The following is a 19149-nucleotide window of genomic DNA, read 5'->3' as shown; positions in this document are numbered from 1 at the left end:
AGTCTGACGCACTAAACATGTGTTGCAAGTATATACTGAATGGCATACCAGGCTCATAAGCCTAGGTGGATCAGAAGATGTCCAATTATCAGTAAGCAGAGACGACATCAAAATCATTTTGCCATTCTTGTCAGTATATGAGGTCTATTTCTGCATGAGGTTGATTTTTCTCCAAGAGTAATTTTCTGATTTGTTTATGTTATAATACACAGCAGATGTGTTTTCAAGAACATGATCAATCGCAAAGGTAAATATGCTGATTTAATGAAAGAATCCGAACATTGAAGTATGTCTAATTGAGTATCTGATTCAAGCACAAAGTAAGAGACGCTATATCTGTCAGGCTTAATGCTTTCTTTATTTCTGAACGAATTCTTGTTCATGGGCAGATACCGAGCGCTTCCTATGCAAAGAACTTTGTTCTGTATTACAAGCGTCACAATGACAACAACTACTATTCTTTACTAAGGCATAATTATTTTGCCATTTCAGAAGTGTGGCAATTAATCATATTCTCATCTTTACCACATACAGCTTCACAATCTATCTTAGTTTGCAGCTGCTTCTATTTTCATCTGATTAAGAGCGCATACCTGAGTTCATCTGTGTGCTCTAATTGCCGACTCCCCTCAATTGTTGATACCCCATCAGGTAGCTCATACAAGAGAGAGCTGTCCTCTGGGACAGGCACATTCCACTTGCGCAAAGAGGCAACAATCACCTGGCATACTCGTGTAATAGGACTACCTCCAGGTTTTTGGAACCTGTAAAGTGATGTGCCAGAGAAGAAGCTTATGATTGCCAGCCCCATGAATACAGTCGGAATGCCAAAGCCCAGTCCCCATCCTACATTGTCTTGCACCCAAATCAGAAAGCTGCTTGATATGAGAGCACCAATGTTTATTGAAAAATAGAACCAATTAAAGAAAGAACCCTTCTGAATCCGCTCAGCTGGATCTGTATCATCAAATTGATCCGCTCCAAAGGATGAGACGCACGGCTTAATTCCACCAGTACCCAGGGCAATCAGATAAAGGCCAAGAAAAAAGACAGTATACTGAAAAGGGCTTGCTGGTGGGCAAACGGATCCTTCACAGGATGGAGGCATGAGCATAGGAACTGATGCTGAAAGAGTCAGTATTGACATCCCCTATAAAATTAAAAGATGATGTCAAGTTAAATAATAACAAACTAACAGGGCTATTCCAGGATTAGTTGATTGTAGCACTATGTATATGGGCTAAACATGAATTAAGCAAAAGCCCGTATTCTACTACAAAGAATTTGAGGGCCTATTCATTAGTCAAAAAAGGAACGAATTACTCGCATGTCCCTTTACAACAGTGTTACCATGGCACTTCAGAGCAAAGATGACTTACGATGAAGTATACTGTGGAGAATGTTGCAATTGTCCAATACCTCCCCCAGTATGCATCAGCCAGGATTGCTCCAATAAGCGCAGTCAAGTAGCAAGTTCCCTGCCATGTAGTCACATTGCTAGCAGCAGAGGCATTGCCAGCATGTAGCTTTTTTGTCAAGTAAGTAACAAGGTTCGTGGAGATGCCATAATAGGCCAGTCGTTCACAGCATTCATTACCTAGATTAACGTTAATAGTTAGTTGCAGGTTATGGGGGATTAAGGGGGTGTTTGGATCCGGCTACTAAAATTTAGGAGGTGTGTCGGGAAGATGTTACATGGGGTGTTCGGATACTAATAAAAAAACAAATTACATCATCTGTCAGTACTCCACGAGACGAATTTTTAAGCCTAATTAATCCGTCATTAGCACGTGTTTACTGTAGCAAAACATTGTCAAATCATGGACTAATTAGGCTTAAAAGATTCGTTTCGCAAATTAGTCACAAACTATGCAATTAGTTTCGTAATTAGTCTATATTTAATACTCCATGCATGTGTCCAAACATTCGATGGGACAGCGACTAAAATTTAGAAGGGGCAACCAAACACCCCCTAAATTGGAAGAGGACACGTAGTGAATTTACTCTGGACACTTACCTAATATGAATGGACATGCCTTCCATCTACCAGTTCTTTCCTTGACAACAGGATTTCCAGAAAAGTCAACTGATCCATCTCCAGTGTATACTAGTTGGTTGGATTCCTGGAACCAATAAGATTATGTTATTGCTCTGTTGAACACATAGCACAGGTACTAACAGACAAGAGCACTTTGACTATGTATGCAAATCATCATACATTATTGCACAGGCTTGGACTAAATTAAGACAGTAGCCAATATGGCTTTCCACATTGATTCAGGAGTCAAATGCACCGAAGATCCATTAACTTATGTAGGAGTTTAGGTTAGGCCCATCAACTCTTAAAGTTGATTTATGGGTCAATAAACATTTTAAGCCGTTTACCATAGGTCAAAACTAGTCCATGTTTGCATCTAGTAGTGACATGGCATGCTGACTGTACAACTCTCAAATGAGGCATTTCATCAAGTCATGGATGTGAGAGAAGTAGCATGGTCACCAGCGCCGTAGCCGCTGCGCGCGCCCCTTCCCCCACGCCGTCACCCGGGTGCCGGCGTGCGTCCATGCCCCATGCATGTGTCAGCACCCAGACAGAGAAGTGAAGATGGCGCCCTAAAGCTTTACGTGTTCGCTAGGGCAAAGCGTAGTATTACTTTATGATGTATCATGTTCCCTTACATGTGGGCCATAGGCCGACTAAGTATTAAACCCTGCTGTAAGCCATTTGGGCACGACTATTGCTTATCTGAAAAACAGAATCGGATCGAGGACAGGTTCCTCCTCCGTTCCCCATCTCTGTGTATCGCTCTCTATCTCCTCACGTCGACGGCGACCTCGTCGGCTCCCAAGGGGCGTGACAGGTGGTATCGGAGACCAACTTTCCTTGGCGTGGGTGGCGGATCTCACTGATCTCGCTCCGACGCTAGTTATCGGCTCCTCGGTTGCTGGACAACATGGCGGTGGTGGATCTCGCGTTCCGGCGTGGCGATGACAACCCTCCATCCTTCATCACCTTCAGGTAGTGCTTCCCGTTCCCGTCTTGCCTTGATCTACAGCTCGTAATTCCGGGTAGGCAGATCGATCTTCGTCGAGCATCCTAGGTGTTCGATACGAGGTCTCAGAAGACCACCCTTTGGTTGAGCTGGGTCGGCAGCGGCTGCGGGGTCGCCTACTTCCACCACCACCACCATCCACCCACCAATCCACCAGCAACCCCACCACCACCCACAAATTCACCAGATCCACTACATCTTTGGCTCGACACTCGACTGGGGTACTACTTCAACACTTACTTGGTTCAGGAGGCGCGAACTGTGGTGAGCAACACCCAATTTTGCTCCCTTATCCTCATTAGCAAGCAATCGGTCGAGCCCAGGGTTACGGGACAAGTACCCATGTAAAATTCCATAAGTTCGCGTGCCGGTTGTTGTGCGGTGGCGAAGGCGGGGAAGTGTCCACACACTTGGGTTGCAGAGCACTTCTCTGTGTAAAATCCCTTGGTGGTGCCTCACTTCCAGGTGTAGTCGGCGACGTGGTGTAGCAAGCTCACGGGGAGGTGTTTACCAAACCGATTGCTCCACCAGCTTCAAGTTCCTGTTACCAATATAGTCACCACGGCTCCACCCAAATCATCGAAGCAAACCCAGTTTGTACTCGACGCCATGTCGAAGAACTCGGATGATGACAAGGGCCGTTGGGAACAGGTGATGGAACACTTCGATCTCATTTTCCAACAAATGAATGACATTGGATTGATCCAGCAGGATATCAAACGAGATCTCAATGCCACGAAGGATGATCAGAAGCTGATAGCTAAGCAGGTTCAGGCTAATGGGCAGGCCGTTGCTAGTCTGACTTTGCGTCACATGGAGAAAGAAGTTGTGTCTGACCACTCTGATGATGTTTCTGTTATTTTCGAGGAAGAAGAACATGACTTCCAGAATGTCTTTGCAACAAAGAAAAATGACTTCAAGCCAGGCTCTTCCAAGCAACCCAAACAGCATGAGGACTCTCTACCTCATCACAGTTTGCCAAGATACATTTTCCCAAATTTGATGGCTCCAATCCAAAGATATGGTTTGATAACTGCATCAACTATTTCACCATCTACTCTATTCCTGAGAGGTTGAAGGTAACAGCTGCAACAATGCATTTGGAAGGCAATGCCTCCAAATGGTGGCAGGCATATAAGCAGAATCATGCTACACCTGACTGGAAGGCTTTCTGTCAAGTCATACAAGAGAAGTTTGGGGCTGATGATTACAGGCATGCAATTAATGAGTTGCTCTCCCTCAAACAAACTGGGTCTGTGGAGGACTACACAACAACTTTTCAGTCCTTGTAGTTTGACATTTCTATGCACAATTGCCACTATGATGAACTCTTCTTTGCAACCACATATGTCCAAGGGTTGAAAGAAGAGATCAGAGCTACTGCGGAACCTCATGTCCCTGTTACAGTGGAAAGGGCATCAATGATTGCTAGAATTAAGCAGAGAACACTAGAGAGAAACAAGATCAAATACAACAGAACTGTCCCACCTCAGAAGCATGCTGTCAACAAAGGGGACACTCCCCAACAACAGCCTAACTACAATCTGCAGAGAATCAGACAGCTCAGGGATTATAGAAGGACCAACGACCTATGTTTTGCTTGTGGTGAGAAATATGAGCCCGGTCATCAGGAACACTGCCCTAAGCCCCAGAAGGCTCAAGTCCATGCATTGGTTATCAATGACCTGGACAACGATAAAGAGGAAATCACAGAAGACCACTTGAATCAATTGGCTGTGGAAGATGCTCTAACTGAGGACTTCGGTCACTTATCATTACATGCCTTTTCCAGTGCAGATTCAGAAATGCTATCAAGCTGAAAACTCAGGTTAAAGACAAGGTGATGCTCATTCTCGTGGACTCAGGGAGTTCTCATAGTTTTGTTAGTACCAATTTTGTCAAACTGGCAATTTCTGATGGTCACTGGTTACAAACTACAGCTCAGGTGCCACAACTTCAGTGGTATATTCAAGGCCACACCTTAACTAGTGACATGATTGTACTGGACATGGCACCATATGATGCCATTCTTGGCTATGACTGGCTCCGGAGCAATAGTCCTATGACTTGTAATTGGAACACGAAATCTCTGGCATTTATCCCGTTCGCATCCTTATTGCGGATGATGTCCCCCAAAGGATACTCGGTCATGACCACCACACGATATCCGTCGAAGTAATGTCTCAACTTTCGGGATGTTATCAGTATGGCGTAGAGCAGTTTCTGAATCTGTGGGTACCTGGTCTTGGATTCGTTGAGTACCTCACTAATGAAATAAATTGGCCGCTGTACCTTGTAGGCGTGGCCCGGCTCGTCGCGCTCGACGACCATTGTAGTGGAAACCACCCGATCGGTTGCCGCAATGTAAAGTAGGAGAGTTTCGTCTTCTCTCGGAGCAGTAAGTACCGGAGGTGACGTGAGGTACTGTTTTAGCTGCGTGAAGGCAGCGTCTGCTTCCTCCGACCACTCAAACTTCTCGGACGCTTTGAGCAGTTTGAAGAACGGTAGGCCTTTTTCTCCTAATCTTGATATGAAACGGCTTAGAGCAGCCATGCAGCCGGTAAGCTTCTGGACATCCTTCACCTTTTTTGGGGGCTTCATGTCTAAGACAGCTTTGACTTTTTCCGGGTTAGGGCGTATGCCGTCGTAACTGACGACGTTGCCGAGCAATATGCCAGAAGGGACACCAAAGATGCACTTCTTTGGGTTTAATTTCCATTGGAACGTATTAAGGGCAGCGAAGGTGCGTTCCAGATTGTCAACAAGGGTATGAGCTTCCTTGGTTTTGACAACTACATCGTCGACGTAAGCCTCGACGAGGCCGTCTTTTATCTCGTCGTTGAGGCAGGCCTGTATAGCGCGTTGGTAGGTAGCACCGGCGTTTTTGAGCCCGAACGACATAGTCGTGTAGCAGTAGGCGCCGAAAGGCGTGATGAAAGATGTCTTGATCTGGTCGTCCTTTTTGAGAGCGATCTGGTGATAACCAGAGTAGCAATCGAGAAAGGAAAGCAGCTCGCAACCGGCGGTTGAATCTACAACCTCGTCTATGCGAGGTAAGCCAAAGGGGTCCTTAGGGCAGTGTTTGTTGAGATCAGTGTAATCAACGCACATTCTCCATTCATTATTCTTTTTGCGTACAAGAACCGGGTTGGCTAACCATTCCGGATGATACACTTCTTTGATAAATCCGGCTGCCAAAAGCCGTGTAACTTCTACCCTAATCGCCTCCTTTTTGTCGCGAGCGAACCGTCGTAGCTTCTGCTTGATTGGTTTGGCTTTGCTGTTGACATTTAAGGAGTGCTCAATCAAGTCCCGAGGTACACCGGGCATGTCGGAAGGTTTCCATGCAAACACATCCACGTTGCCCCTCAAGAACCTGACGAGCGCGTCTTCCTATTTGGGATCCAGGTTGGCCCCGATGAGGGCCGTTTTGCTGGGATCGCCCTCGACCAGCTGGATCGTCTTGTGCTCCTTGGATCTGATGTTCTTGCGCGGAGCCTCGAGCTCTGGGATCTCCAGGTGGTCGGCCGGGGTCTTCTTAGCGTCGAGCATGGTCTCGGCCATGCGAATAGAGAGGTCGTGGGCCTCTGCTATTTTGAAGCTGTCGTCCTCGCAGGTATAAGCTACGTACACGTTGCTCCTGAGGGTTAAAACTCCTTTCTCAGTAGGCATCTTGAGCACCAGATACCTGTAATGAGGTATGGCCATGAACTTGGTGAGCGACGGTCGACCAAGAATAGCATGGTAGGTGCCGTCGAAGTCAGCGACCACGAAGTTGACGTAGTCGGTGCGGAAGTGGTCCGGAGTCCCAAACTGCACAGGTAGCGTGATCTGCCCGAGAGGTGTGGAGCTCTGTCCGGGGAGAACGCCCCAGAACTGTGCCTCATACGGCTTCAGGTCCGCCTGGGCTATTTTCAGAGCGGGCAGGCTGTTCTTGAACAGTATATCAATGGAGCTGCCGCCGTCGATCAGTACCCTGTCGAATTGAACCTTGTTGATACAAGGATCGAGGACCAGGGGAAAACGCCCTGGCTCGGGTATGGCGGCCCATTGGTCCTTCCTGCTGAAGTAGATTTCACGGTGAGACCACGGAGGAAGCCATGGATCGGTGAGAAGGTTGTCGGTGTTTGCCACGTTCAAGCAAGCGCGGGCGAGCAGCTTGCGTTCTCGTTTGGTCTCGATGGACACCTTGCCGCCGATGATGGTGTGTACGCGATCAGTCGGCTTGACGTATTTGTGACGAGGGTCTGCATCGTCGTCGTCGTTGTCCTCGTTGCGTCGTTCCCCCGCGTCGTTAGGCTTGTCGGACGTATCCGGAGCCTGTTGACGCGTGTAGATAGTCTTGAGGACGCGGCAATTCTCCATGGTGTGGTTCGACTTAGGATGGAGCTGGCAGGGCCCCTTCAATGCTTTGGCGTAGTCGTCCTCGTAGTTACGGCGTCCGCCGCCCTTTTTCACGGTATTGACCTCGCCGTCGTCCTCTCGAGCGCGCTTGTTTCTGTAATCGTCACGGCGGTTGCGCCACTGATTACGTTGATCACGGTGGTCGCGGGAGTCGTTGCGTTGGTTGCGGCGGTCAAAATTGTCGTTCCGACCACGATTACTGCGGTAATCGTCGCGGTGTGGGGGGTGGTCGGAGCGTGGAACCCTTGCTGCTTCTTCAACGATTATCTTTTTAGCGTCGTCAGCGTCCGCATATTTCTTAGCGGTGGCCAAAAGCGCTGTGACCGATTCGGGTCTCTTCCGGAGGAGCTTGTCTCTTAGGGCGTCGTGGAAGCGGAGGCCGGTGACGAAAGCCTCGATTGCTTCATTGTCGAATATTGATGGGACCTTGATGCGCATCTCCGAGAAACGCCGAACGTACTCGCGCAGTGGTTCATCCTTTCAATCCTGGATCCGCTGCAGATCGTACTTGTTGCCGGGCTGTTCACAAGTAGCGATGAAGTTGTCGATGAAGGCCTGCCTGAGCTCCTGCCAAGAGTCAAAATAGTTCGCTGGCAAGCTAACCAGCCATTGGTGACCTGCATGACCAACAGCGACTGGGAAGTAGTTAGACATGACGTGCTCGTCAGCCATGGCTGAGCGGCACGCAGTTTCGTAGAGCATGACCCATAATTCGGGGTTTTCCTTGCCGTCATACTTCTGAAGCTTCTCGAGCTTGAAATTCTTGGGCCATATGACTTGGCGCAGGTGTGGAGTGAACTGCTTCAGACCCGGCGGACCGTGGACGGTGTCATACTCCATACGGCGATAGCTTTCATGGGATGCACGATCGTCGGCTCTCTGGTTGATGCGAGCACGCAGATCACGTCCACCGAGGTGATGGCGGAGATCGTTATTGCCATCGCGGCGATCTCGATTGCCATCTGGGTTAGCCCTGCGACCGTGGTTATCACGGCGATTGTCGCGGTTATCTCGGCGGTTGTCGCCTCGAACGTCATGGCGGTTATCCTCCCGGCGGCGGTTGTCGTCCCGACCACCATCACGACCACCGTTTCCGCCTTGACGGTTGTCTGATGGGTCGTTATTGCGCGAGCCGCGTTGGTTGAGTGGCTGTGAGCGACTTGAGTATTGGCGGCTGTGGCTTGATTCGACAGAAACGGATGGAGCCCGGGCTTGGTTCATCTCTGCGGTCTGAGCCATAGCAGCCGTCAGGTAAGCTTGTATGTCATCACGGATTACTTGAGTCTCGGGAGTGTTGGGCAGCCGCTGCATTGTTGCCATGGCGACGGCTACGTTGGCGCTTGGGGTCCTGAAGACTTGCTTATCCCCCACCCTGTCGAAAGCATTGTTGAGGTCACGTGGTTGGACCCTCATGCGTCGTGCCTCCTGGTCTGCTTCAGCTTCGGTTTGCCGGCGATTAAACCGGTCAATGTTGCGTGCTTCACGCGCAGTCTTCTCTTGTTCTGTTTCGCCAACTGCTGGCGGCTCGTCGTTGCTGACAACATGGATCAAATCCCCCCGTCTTGGCGGGAAAGACGGAAATTGGGGGAAACCCGGGGCGTGGTCTGGTAGATCCAGATCGTATTTGACGCCTTCATCTTCGTGACGCTGAAGCTCGGTGTGGACAGATGCGTTGGACGCTATGCCGGATGAGGAGCTGGAGTCACCCTCTCGGATGGTGTGGACGGATCCTTCCTGATAATCTTCAATCCGGACCATGTTGACGATGTTGCATGACCTCGGCCGGGATCAGTGTACAGGACACAGATCCGAGCGGCGTCACAGGTTGTACGCGTAGCTGGAGGCAGCGTTTTGCAGGCCATAGGGCTGGACCTGGTGGTTCTCCGTCGGGGCTTCGTACTCGCAGAGTCGGAGATCCGTCGCGATGTCTGGCCGGCGATGAGCGAAACGCCCCTCAGGAGTTGATACGACCACAAGATCTGTTCCAAGTCGCACAGGACGACTGGTCCGAGCCGGTCGGATAGATCTGTTGTGGAGAGCTGTTACCTGCTCGTTAGGTTGGATTTGAATCGTACTTACCAGAGCTAGGGTTTCAGCGAGTTGGATGCCGACCCGATCAACGGAGTCGAGCAGGTCGGTGTTGTCGATCTGCTTTCCTCTGTAGTGGGGAAGCGGATGACGGGTTGTTGGCGTGGCTGTAGGCGTGGTCGGAGCCAGATGTCCCGTGGTCGGAGCCAGGTCCATCGTGGTCGGAGCCGTGTTCACCGTGGTCGGAGCCGTGTTCACCGTGGTCGGAGCCGTGTTCCCCGTGGTCGGAGCCGTAGCCGATGCAGGTGAAGTAGTCGTCGGCGCGGGCTGAATCCACGCCTCCTCCGCAGTCATGGCGATGGAGTCGTTGGAGCGGGTGGTCCAGGTGATCTGGCCGACGGTGAACATGAGGCCATTGGGCGTAGCCATGGAGCCGGAGATGATGACCATCTTGTTCGCTTGGAGAGCAGTACGCACACCCCCTACCTGGCGCGCCACTGTCGACGAAATATGGTCGGCAGTCTACCTAGGGGTATGCCCAAGGTAGTAGATTATCGGCAGACAGATGCGCAAGCCCCAAACAAGACGGTGACGCAAGACAGACACGAGGTTTTATCCAGGTTCGGCCGCCAATAAGGCGTAATACCTACGTCCTGCGTCTGATTTGTATTGCTGTATGTCAATGAGAGATGTTTTTTAGAGGGGTCCCCTGCCCGCCTTATATAGTCCGGAGAGCAGGGTTATAGATCTGGAAACTAATCCTAGTCAGTTACAATTGCCATATGTGGCCGGATAAGGATTCCTATTCTAACCGACCAGGATCCTGCTTGATCGCCAAATCCGTCTTGACTCCTTGTGCGGGACTCCGATCAGGTTAATTGGGCCGCACGTCATCTTTCGAGTGGACTGAACCCATCGATCCGGGCCAGCCCAAGCTTAGCCGTAAGGGTATAGGGGTTAATACCCCCACAGCTTATTACCACCTCCACTCAAAGCAACCCCAATCTCAGCAACCAAACTGTACAACTTTACCAAGGGAAATGATGCTTGGGCTTTTGCAATAGTCACTGCACAAGAAACTGCTCTACCTGATCTAGAAATTATTTCTTCCCAAGTCCCAGACTGTATTCAGAAAGTATTGGATCAGCATCAATAGGTCTTTCAAGATCCACAGACACTGCCACCAGAAAGAAGTTATGACCATGCTACTCCATTAGTCCCTGGAGCAGTACCTGCGAATGCTAGACCATATCATTATTCTCCACAGCTCAAAACCGAGATAGAAGAGCAAGTGAAGCAACTGCTGCAAAATGGTTTTATTACACACAGTCATAGTCCTTTTGCTTCTCCTGTACTCCTAGTTAAGAAAAAGGATGGCACCTGGCGTTTCTGTGTAGATTACAGAAAGTTGAATGATCTCACAATCAAGAATAGGTTTTCTCTTCCCATCATAGAAAAAATCCTAGACGAACTCTCTGGATCAAGATTTTTCACCAAATTAGACATGAAGTCAGGTTATCATCAGATCAGGAGGCTACCTGAAGATGAATATAAGACTGCTTTCAAAACCCATGATGGCCACTATCAATTCAAAGTGATGCCATTTGGGCTTACTAATGCCCCTGCCACATTTCAATGTGTGATAAATCAAATCTTGCAACCATTCTTGAGAAAGTTTGTTTTGGTCTTTCTAGATGATATCTTGATCTACATCAATTTCCTAAAAGAACACAGCACTCATCTGCAAATGGTTCTTCAGACACTGAAAGACAACAAACTTTACCTCAAGCAGTCCAAATGCTCTTTTGCTCAGCCTCAATTGGAATATTTGGGACACATTATCTCTTCACAAGGGGTGGCTACTAATCCAAGTAAGATTTCAGCAATGTTACATTGGCCCAAACCAACAACATTCACTGAGTTAAGAGCATTTCTAGGCTTAACTGGGTACTACAGGAAATTTGTTAAAAGCTATGGCATCCTTGCTAAACCCCTAACCAACTTGTTAAGATCCAAGCACTTTCAGTGGTCCTCACATGCTCAGCAGGCTTTTGATAACCTCAAACAAGCCATGACCACAACACCAGTATTGGCCTTACCAAATTTCAATGCACAGTTCACAGTAGAAACTGATGCTTGTGGAGATGGAATTGGTGCAGTTCTGATGCAATCTGGGCAGCCAATTGCTTTCTTAAGTAAAGCATTAGGGGAGAAACACAAGTCACTATCTATCTATGAGAAAGAATTTCTTGCCCTGATCATGGCAGTGGAGAAATGGAAATATTATCTCCAAAGACAAGAATTTGTAATCCTCACTGACCACAAATTCCTATCTTACCTCAGTGAGCAGAATTTACACTCAGAGATGCAAAGAAAAGCAATGACACGGTTGATGGGACTCCAATTTAAGACTGTACAGAAAAGGTAAAGAGAATTTAGTGGCTGATGCACTATCCAGATTGCAACATCTCAACAGTCTCCAAGCTGTATCCATGGTGAAATATGACTGGATCCCGGAAGTGCTCAACACATATACCACTGACTCTAAGCTCAAGATCTGTTGAAGCAGTTAGCTGTTCAAAGTCCAAATTCAGCCGGCTACTCTTTAGACAATGGTCTCATCAGATACAAGTCCAAGATTTGGATAGGTAACAACTCGGCCGTACAGACGAAAATCATATCTGCCTTCCATGACAGTGCCCTTGGGGGTCATTCAGGCACAAGAGCTACCTATCAGCGTCTCAAGAACCATTTTGCCTGGAAAGGAATCAAACAAGCTGTGGAGGACTTTATCAAGCAGTACAGTATCTGCCAACAAGCCAAACACTCCAACAGCTTACCTGCTGGCCTGCTACAACCACTCCCAATTCCAGCAGGAGTGTGGATGGACATCTCCAAGGATTTTGTGGAAGGGTTGCCAAAGTCCCAGGGCTACATTGTGATCATGGTAGTTGTGGACAGATTAAGCAAGTATGCACACTTTGTGCCAGTCAAGCATCCCTATACTGCTGCATCAATAGCACAGTTATTCATGGACCACATTGTGAAATTACATGGCCTACCCCATTCCATAGTCAGTGATCGAGACACCATATTTGTCAGGACCCCAGACACAGAGAAGTGAAGATGGCGCCCTGAAGTTTTACGTGTTCGCTAGGGCAAAGCGTAGTATTACTTTATGATGTATCCTGTTCCTTTACATGTGGGCCATAGGTCAGACAAAGTATTAAACCCTGCTGTAAGCCGTTTGGGCACGACTATTGCTTATCTGAAAAACAGAATCGGATCGAGGACAGGTTCCTCCTCCGTTCCCCGTCTCTGTGTATCGCTCTCGATCTCCTCACGTCGACGGCGACCTTGCCAGCGGCCAAGGGGTGTGACAGCATGCGGTCCCATCTCTGTGTATCGCTCTCGATCTCCTCACGTCGACGGCGACCTCACCGGCGGCCAAGGGGTGTGACAGCATTCCGGATTGCCGGCTGCCTCACGCACGCCTCGCCCGCCCGCCTTGCCCGCCCGCCCTCCCGCCCGCCTACACGCCGCGCCTCGCTCGCCTCGCCCGCCCGCCCGCACGCCGCGCCTCGCCCGCCCGCCCGCCCGCCGCCGCGTAGCGCCCCGCCGCCATAGCGCCCCCACGTGGCCCGCCGCTAGCGCGCCCGGACGGCCGCCCGCATGCGCCCCGCTGCCAGCGCCGGCCGCGCCCGCCCGCCCACGTCCGCGCCATGAACGCCGGCGCGTCAAGGCCACCCGCTCCTATCAAGGTACCCCTCTCGATTTCATTTTATTTTGATTATTATTGATTTAGGATAATTAGTGATTTAGGACAGTTAGGGTTATATGATTGTTATTGATTTATGATAGTTAGTGACTTATGATAGTTAGTGATTTAGTATAATTAGGTTAGTGAATTTGTTTCTGATTTAGGTAGGTAGTTTTTAGGTTTGAGGTTATGTGTTGTAGTATAGTTAGGATTTTGGGTTTAGGGATTGATTACGTATTTATTATTTAGTTTATAGTTAGTTATTTAGTTAGGGATTTTGGGTATAGATTCTAGTTTTCAAATGTCGGTACTTACTAGTGCGTGATACGTCGATTTTGATGACTTGATGAAGTTTCGTCAAATGCTTATATTCCTAGTTAAGTTGTTTAATATGTCTGTTAATGTTACTTTGAATATATACATGTGCTTTCATATTGTGTTCGTATTGCATAACAAGTAGTTTAAATTTCGCAATGTTACATAATGTTAATTTGAATTTTGTTAATTTGAATACTTTAACCCTTTGTTTATCAATTTGAAACAGGATGGCTCCTCCCACGCAGCATCCGTTGTACCCTATTTTTAAGGTGGAGTACGACGACCAGCACCGAGCACACATCTTGAGTGACAACGACGCCAAGGTGCCCTTGCCTCCTTTAAGGCCCCGCACGCACACCAGGGCGCACTAGTGGGACGAGCGTTACGCGCCGTACATACAGCGTGCCGGCTTCCTCGAGCTTGTACGTGTTGTCAACTATGGTCTTCCGCCCCTTGACCCAACACTACTTACTACAGCTGTAGACAGGTGCGAGTGCCTTATTTGTACGTAAACATTCTTGTAATAAATTTGAGGCAACTAACAGTCGTTCTATTCTTATAATAGGTGGAGGCCTAAGACCCACACGTTCCACCTACTTTGTGGCGAGATGACCTTGACCATGCAAGACGTGAATGCTATTTTTGGCCTTCGGTTGGGAGAACTTCCAGTGACAGGGATATTTGACAACGATCACTAGAGGGAGCTGGTGGCTCAGTTTACTGGCCTTCTTCCACCGGACGACAAGGCTTCCAAGAAAAATAAGTGAGAAATTCAAGGCTATTTAATACTTGCATTGCTTTCCTGCAGCCATCGGGTCTTATTTTCTTTGGTCAATTTTAGGAAAAGTTCTAGTGTTTCGTTGTCCTGGATCACGGAGCGCTTTGATTACTTGGACCCACAGGCCGAGGAGGCTTAGATTGACAGGTTCGCTCGAATGTGGCTCTGGCACTTTCTTGGTGCTTTCCTCTTTCCAGACGCCTCGGGCAACACCATCAGCTGGATTTTCCTTGACATACTACGCTAGTCGTGGGAGAACATAGCGGCGTACAGCTAGGGCAGCGTAGTCCTGGCATGGACGTATCGACAGCTATGTGTTGCCTGTCGTCGCACCTTAGGGTATGCGAACCTTGGGGGTTGCTCATACCTACTCTAGGTTTGGTGTTGGGAACGATGGCCCGTTGAGAGGCCCCTTAATACTGGTTTACCGGTAAGTACTTCGGTTCATTATATTATTTGATATGGTTACATATGATAAGTTTATTAATGGCTAATTCATTATCGTGTTCAATACAGCAATGGAACGGGCATGATACACTCCCTACGACTCTGTTTATCTGAACGGAATCAGAGTTAGTTAGAGTGAATGCGAGGCGTAAGTACAGGGAGTACACGGACGGTCTCGACGTCCTGACACAGCACCAAGTTACGCTCTCTTTACTATCATACATGTGTCTTGTTCGATGTACACTATATCATAGCCTAGCTTAATTACGAAATGTTCAGGTGCATTGATGTCCTTAGGATGCTCCGGAGCTCCAGTACTATCTCAGTCTTGTCACTAGGGACGAGTCAGAGGAGTATCGTTGCAACGTCCCTCTTATTTTCTTCCACACGGTCGAGATTCACTTGCCCATCAGGGTCTGCAGATAGTTTGAAAGAATGACAGGCTGCCCACCACCGCTTTACTCCACCAACCAAGGATTGCACGGGTGCGTTATCGATTAATAACAAAGCTATAATTCAGAGGTGTGTGTGGTACAACTAACATCGTTTTGTTGCAGGTATGACCGCAGGAAGAGGTACAAGACCAAGGATTGGCGCGTGACACACAACGCGCACATCCACTTGTGGAAGACCAGGGAACGACAGCCGATCCATGCGGGTCCTCCACACGACCAGCACACCTTCGACGAGTACCTACGCTGGCTTCACAGGTCTACAAGGACACATATCAAGCCCCCGTACACTAAGGAGGCAATTGACGATGTCGGTGTTTCGGACCGGGAGGGGTCCTCAACCAACCAGTGAATTTGTTCTGCGTGCTCCCGATTCCGGATGGTGATGCAAAGAGACACAAGGTTTATACTGGTTCAGGCAATCGATGCCCTACGTCCAGTCTGAGAGGTCGATCTTGTATTCCTTGCACCGAAGTGCTCGTAGTAGGGGGTTACAAGCTAAGGGAGAGAGAGAGCTGGTCCCAGGTCTCGGCAGGGTGTCGTGCGGGCCGCTTGAAGCGTTGCTCTTAGGCGGCAGGGATGTGCGCGCGTGTGTGTGTGTGTGTTACAAGGTGTTCTCCTCCCGTCCCTCAAAACGGCCCAAGTCCTCTCCTTTTATAGCCTGAAGGGAGGATAAGGACGGTACATGAGCTAACTATACGGTGTCGTATGAGCAGAGGCAACGTGTCTGGGCCCTGTAGTCTGTTCCTGTGGCGGCGTGGTCGTTGGAGTGGTCCGTCCTTAGAGCACTAGAGCGGTGTGGTCATCGGAGTGGTCCGTCCTTGGAGCACTGGAGCGGCGTGGTCGTCCCATCAGATTCTGTGTGTCGTGGGAACCCTGGGACTACCTTGGAGTGGGTGCGGCGGTGAACGTGCAAGCCACTGTGGATAGACTGTGCGTGAGGCCAAGGCTTGGTCGGTGCTGAGGCTGCACCGCGGTGGAGGGGTCTCGGTAGGCACGAACCCCAAGATCACTGAGACCTTGGTGTACAGTGCCGAGGCCTCGAGCGGGCAGCTGATCGTGGGCACAGCGTTAGGACACAGTGGCCTGTAATCCCCGCCGTACCCTATCCCAGTCGGTATGGCGCTGATCGTGGACACAGTGTTAGGACAAAGTGGCCGGTAATCCCCGCCGTGCCCTGTCTCGGCTGGTATGGCGCTGATGCGACCTCGGGTCGCGTCGGCCATTCTGTGGCGTTGAGCCATCGTCCAGCTGAGATTGCGGGAGTGGTTGAAGCATTAATGAGACATGACGCGTTGTCTGGAGGGTCGGTCGAGGCGGGGGGTGATGGGCCGCGAACGACCCGGCCTCGAGTGATACGGAGAATGAGGCCTCGCGTGAGATGGAGATTGAGCTCCCTGCCTAGGCCTCGCGTGAGACGCCTCGTGCGATACGGAGAATGCACCCCCTGCCGAGGCCTTCCATGGAGAGCCTCGGGTGAGGCGGAGACGACGTTCCCTGCTGAGGCCTTTCCTGGAGAGCCTCGCGCGAGGCGGAGTTAGTGTTAGGATGCCAAGACCTCCTACTCGAGGCTCGAGGTGAGGAGGAGGAGGAGCCAGTGGGCTCGGTCGTGACGAGTGAGGGGCCCATGGCTTACCTTCTAGCTTTATTTTTTAGATGGGACTTTAGCGACCCATTTGAGGTTTGCTTGGGGTACCCCGTTCTAAGGTACCCGACAGTAGCCCCCGAGCCTCGGGGGGAGTGCATGCACTCTCCCTAAGGGTTTGCCGAGGCTGGGTTTATACTTGCTCTGTAGGTATTAGGGTTTGTTTTTTGAGGTTCCGGTGGGTGCGCGCGAGCGCACCCGTCGGGTGTAGCCCCCGAGCCCCTGGAGGAGTAAAGTTACTCCTCCAGGGGCTTTCTCCATTTTCACATTTGAGCGAGTAGTTCTTACTGCATTTGCCGAACCCATAAGCGCAAGTTTGGGTTGCGGGGGTCTCGGCGAGGCTGTAGGAAAAAGCCCTCTAGCCTCCGCATGAAGCGAGAGGTTCGTCAGGGGCCCCCCTGACTTTGGGTATGACCCTCATGCTTCCTTTCACTCAGAAGGAGGGGTGGAATGTGCCAGGCTACCCTCGATGGGCGCGAGCGTGGACACTTCCGGTGAGCTGTTATCGGGTAGTCCGAGTGGAGGCCCGAGCCCCGTTCGCTAGGGGACGGCTAGCGGTCCAGAGACGCACTCCAAAAGTACCAGAGGATTTCTCTAGTGGGTGCCGAGGCCGTTTGCTGGGCCTCGGTGGCTCGGTGCCTCCCTACGGTGGGATCCCATTCAGATACTTTCCTGCCGGTCTCGGACACGACTTAGGATGCCCCGAGCGACCGTTCGCTCGGGCCTGGGCCATTTGTAGGCTTGCCCCGAAGTTGTCCCTGACTCTGTTGCCCTGGGGCGGCTGTTGAAACCTCTTGGAGGCCCAGCCTTCGAACCCCTAGACCGTAACGGGCTCGGTGCCCTTTTATCGTGTTTGTAGCAAAACCTCTAGCGTGGTTTTAGACCGTTTGTCTTTATCTTGGATGTCCTGGCCCTTTCATCTGACCTTCGCACGTCCTTTTCGTTCGGACGGAGGGTTTGTTTGCCGGGCCTATTCTGGTCTTGGCAAGGTTGCAGGAAGAGCCCCTAGCCTCTACGTGAGAGGGCCGTCGAGAGTTCCCCTGGCTTTTTATACGCCCCTCACGTGTGAGGGTTTGTTTGCCGAGGCCCCTTTGGGTGCGAGCCTAGGTTGTGGGGTCTCAGCATGTTTGTAGGAGGAGCCCCCTAGCCTCTACATAGGGCAAGAAGGCCATCGGGGATTCCCCTGACTTTTTATGTGACCCTCGCGCTTCCTTTTCACTCGAAAGGAGGGGTGGAATGTGCCTCGCTACCCTCGATGGGCACGAGTGGTGGCACTTCCGAAGAGCTGTTATCGGGTTGTCCGAGTGGAGGCCCGAAGCCCGTTCGCTAAGGGTCGGCTAGCGGTCCGAAGACGCACTCCAAGAGTACCAGAGGATTTCTCTAGTAGGTGCCGAGGCCGTTCGCTGGGCCTCGGTGGCTCGGTGCCTCCCTACGGTGGGATCCCATTCGGATACTTTCCTGCCGGTCTCGGACATGATTTTAGGTGTCCCAAGCGTTTCGTTTGCTTGGGCCTCGGCCCCGTATAGGCTTGCCCATGGTCGCCCCTGACTCTGTTATCCTGGGGCGGCTGTCGAAACCCCTTGGGGTCTAGCCTTCAAACCCCTGGATCGTAATAGGATCAGAGCCTGGTTCCTTCATACGAAAGGAATAGGCCACGGGGAATATCTTCCCTATTGGCTCGACAGCGGGTGGCGCGCCTTTTGAGGCAGTTTCATGGGGAGGTGAAACGACGCCTGCTGCCATAGTGGCCGAGTGTGACGTGGTGGATGGGACGTAACTGTCCTTGCATTTAATGCGGGAGACGTGGGCGCGTGGGCCGATGAAATCGGCTCGTGGTTAACTGCGCTGGACGGGGGGAAAACTTCCCTGATTTTGTCACCCGTTCGTTTCACCTCCTTCCTACATAAATACCCGAGGAGTCTTGCCCCTCCTCGTCTTACCTTGCCTGCATTAGCGCCGCCTTCGTCGAGCCGTCGCTAGAGCAGCGGGTGCCGGGAAGAAGAGGAGAGAAGAGCGAGCCTAGGGAGAAAGCGAGAAAAAAGCGAGAGCGTGGGAGGGAGAGAAGAAACTCACCGCCGCACCTGATTCCTCCATCGCACCCATGGCCGGTGACATCATCGTTGTCGAGGCGGACCCCTAGGATCCGTTGGACGTCACCGAGGAGATGCTCTAGTCGCTTGTCGACGGTGGCCTCCTCCGCCCGGTGACAGACCCCACTAGGCCGAAGTGGATTGCTTCGTACGGCGAGCCGGAGCCGAGGCCTC

At 50.6% G+C, this 19149-nt stretch overlaps 1 protein-coding gene across 1 annotated transcript in view; it reads right to left on the bottom strand.

The window, feature by feature from the left end:
• Window positions 1-19149, bottom strand: part of LOC136538168 (protein NRT1/ PTR FAMILY 8.3-like) — a 36966-nt gene that overhangs the window by 1867 nt on the left and 15950 nt on the right. The window contains exons 2-4 of the mRNA XM_066530147.1: window positions 2018-2123; window positions 1380-1597; window positions 594-1150 (exon numbers count right to left, since the gene is read on the bottom strand). Coding sequence (XP_066386244.1) covers window positions 594-1150; window positions 1380-1597; window positions 2018-2123 — 881 coding nt within the window. The remainder of the gene's footprint in view (window positions 1-593; window positions 1151-1379; window positions 1598-2017; window positions 2124-19149) is intronic.

The sequence above is a fragment of the Miscanthus floridulus genome, chromosome 2, assembly GCF_019320115.1.
Source record: "Miscanthus floridulus cultivar M001 chromosome 2, ASM1932011v1, whole genome shotgun sequence".
In the NCBI taxonomy this organism is placed as follows: Eukaryota; Viridiplantae; Streptophyta; class Magnoliopsida; order Poales; family Poaceae; genus Miscanthus; species Miscanthus floridulus.
This window is presented reverse-complemented; position numbering and strand designations above follow the sequence as displayed.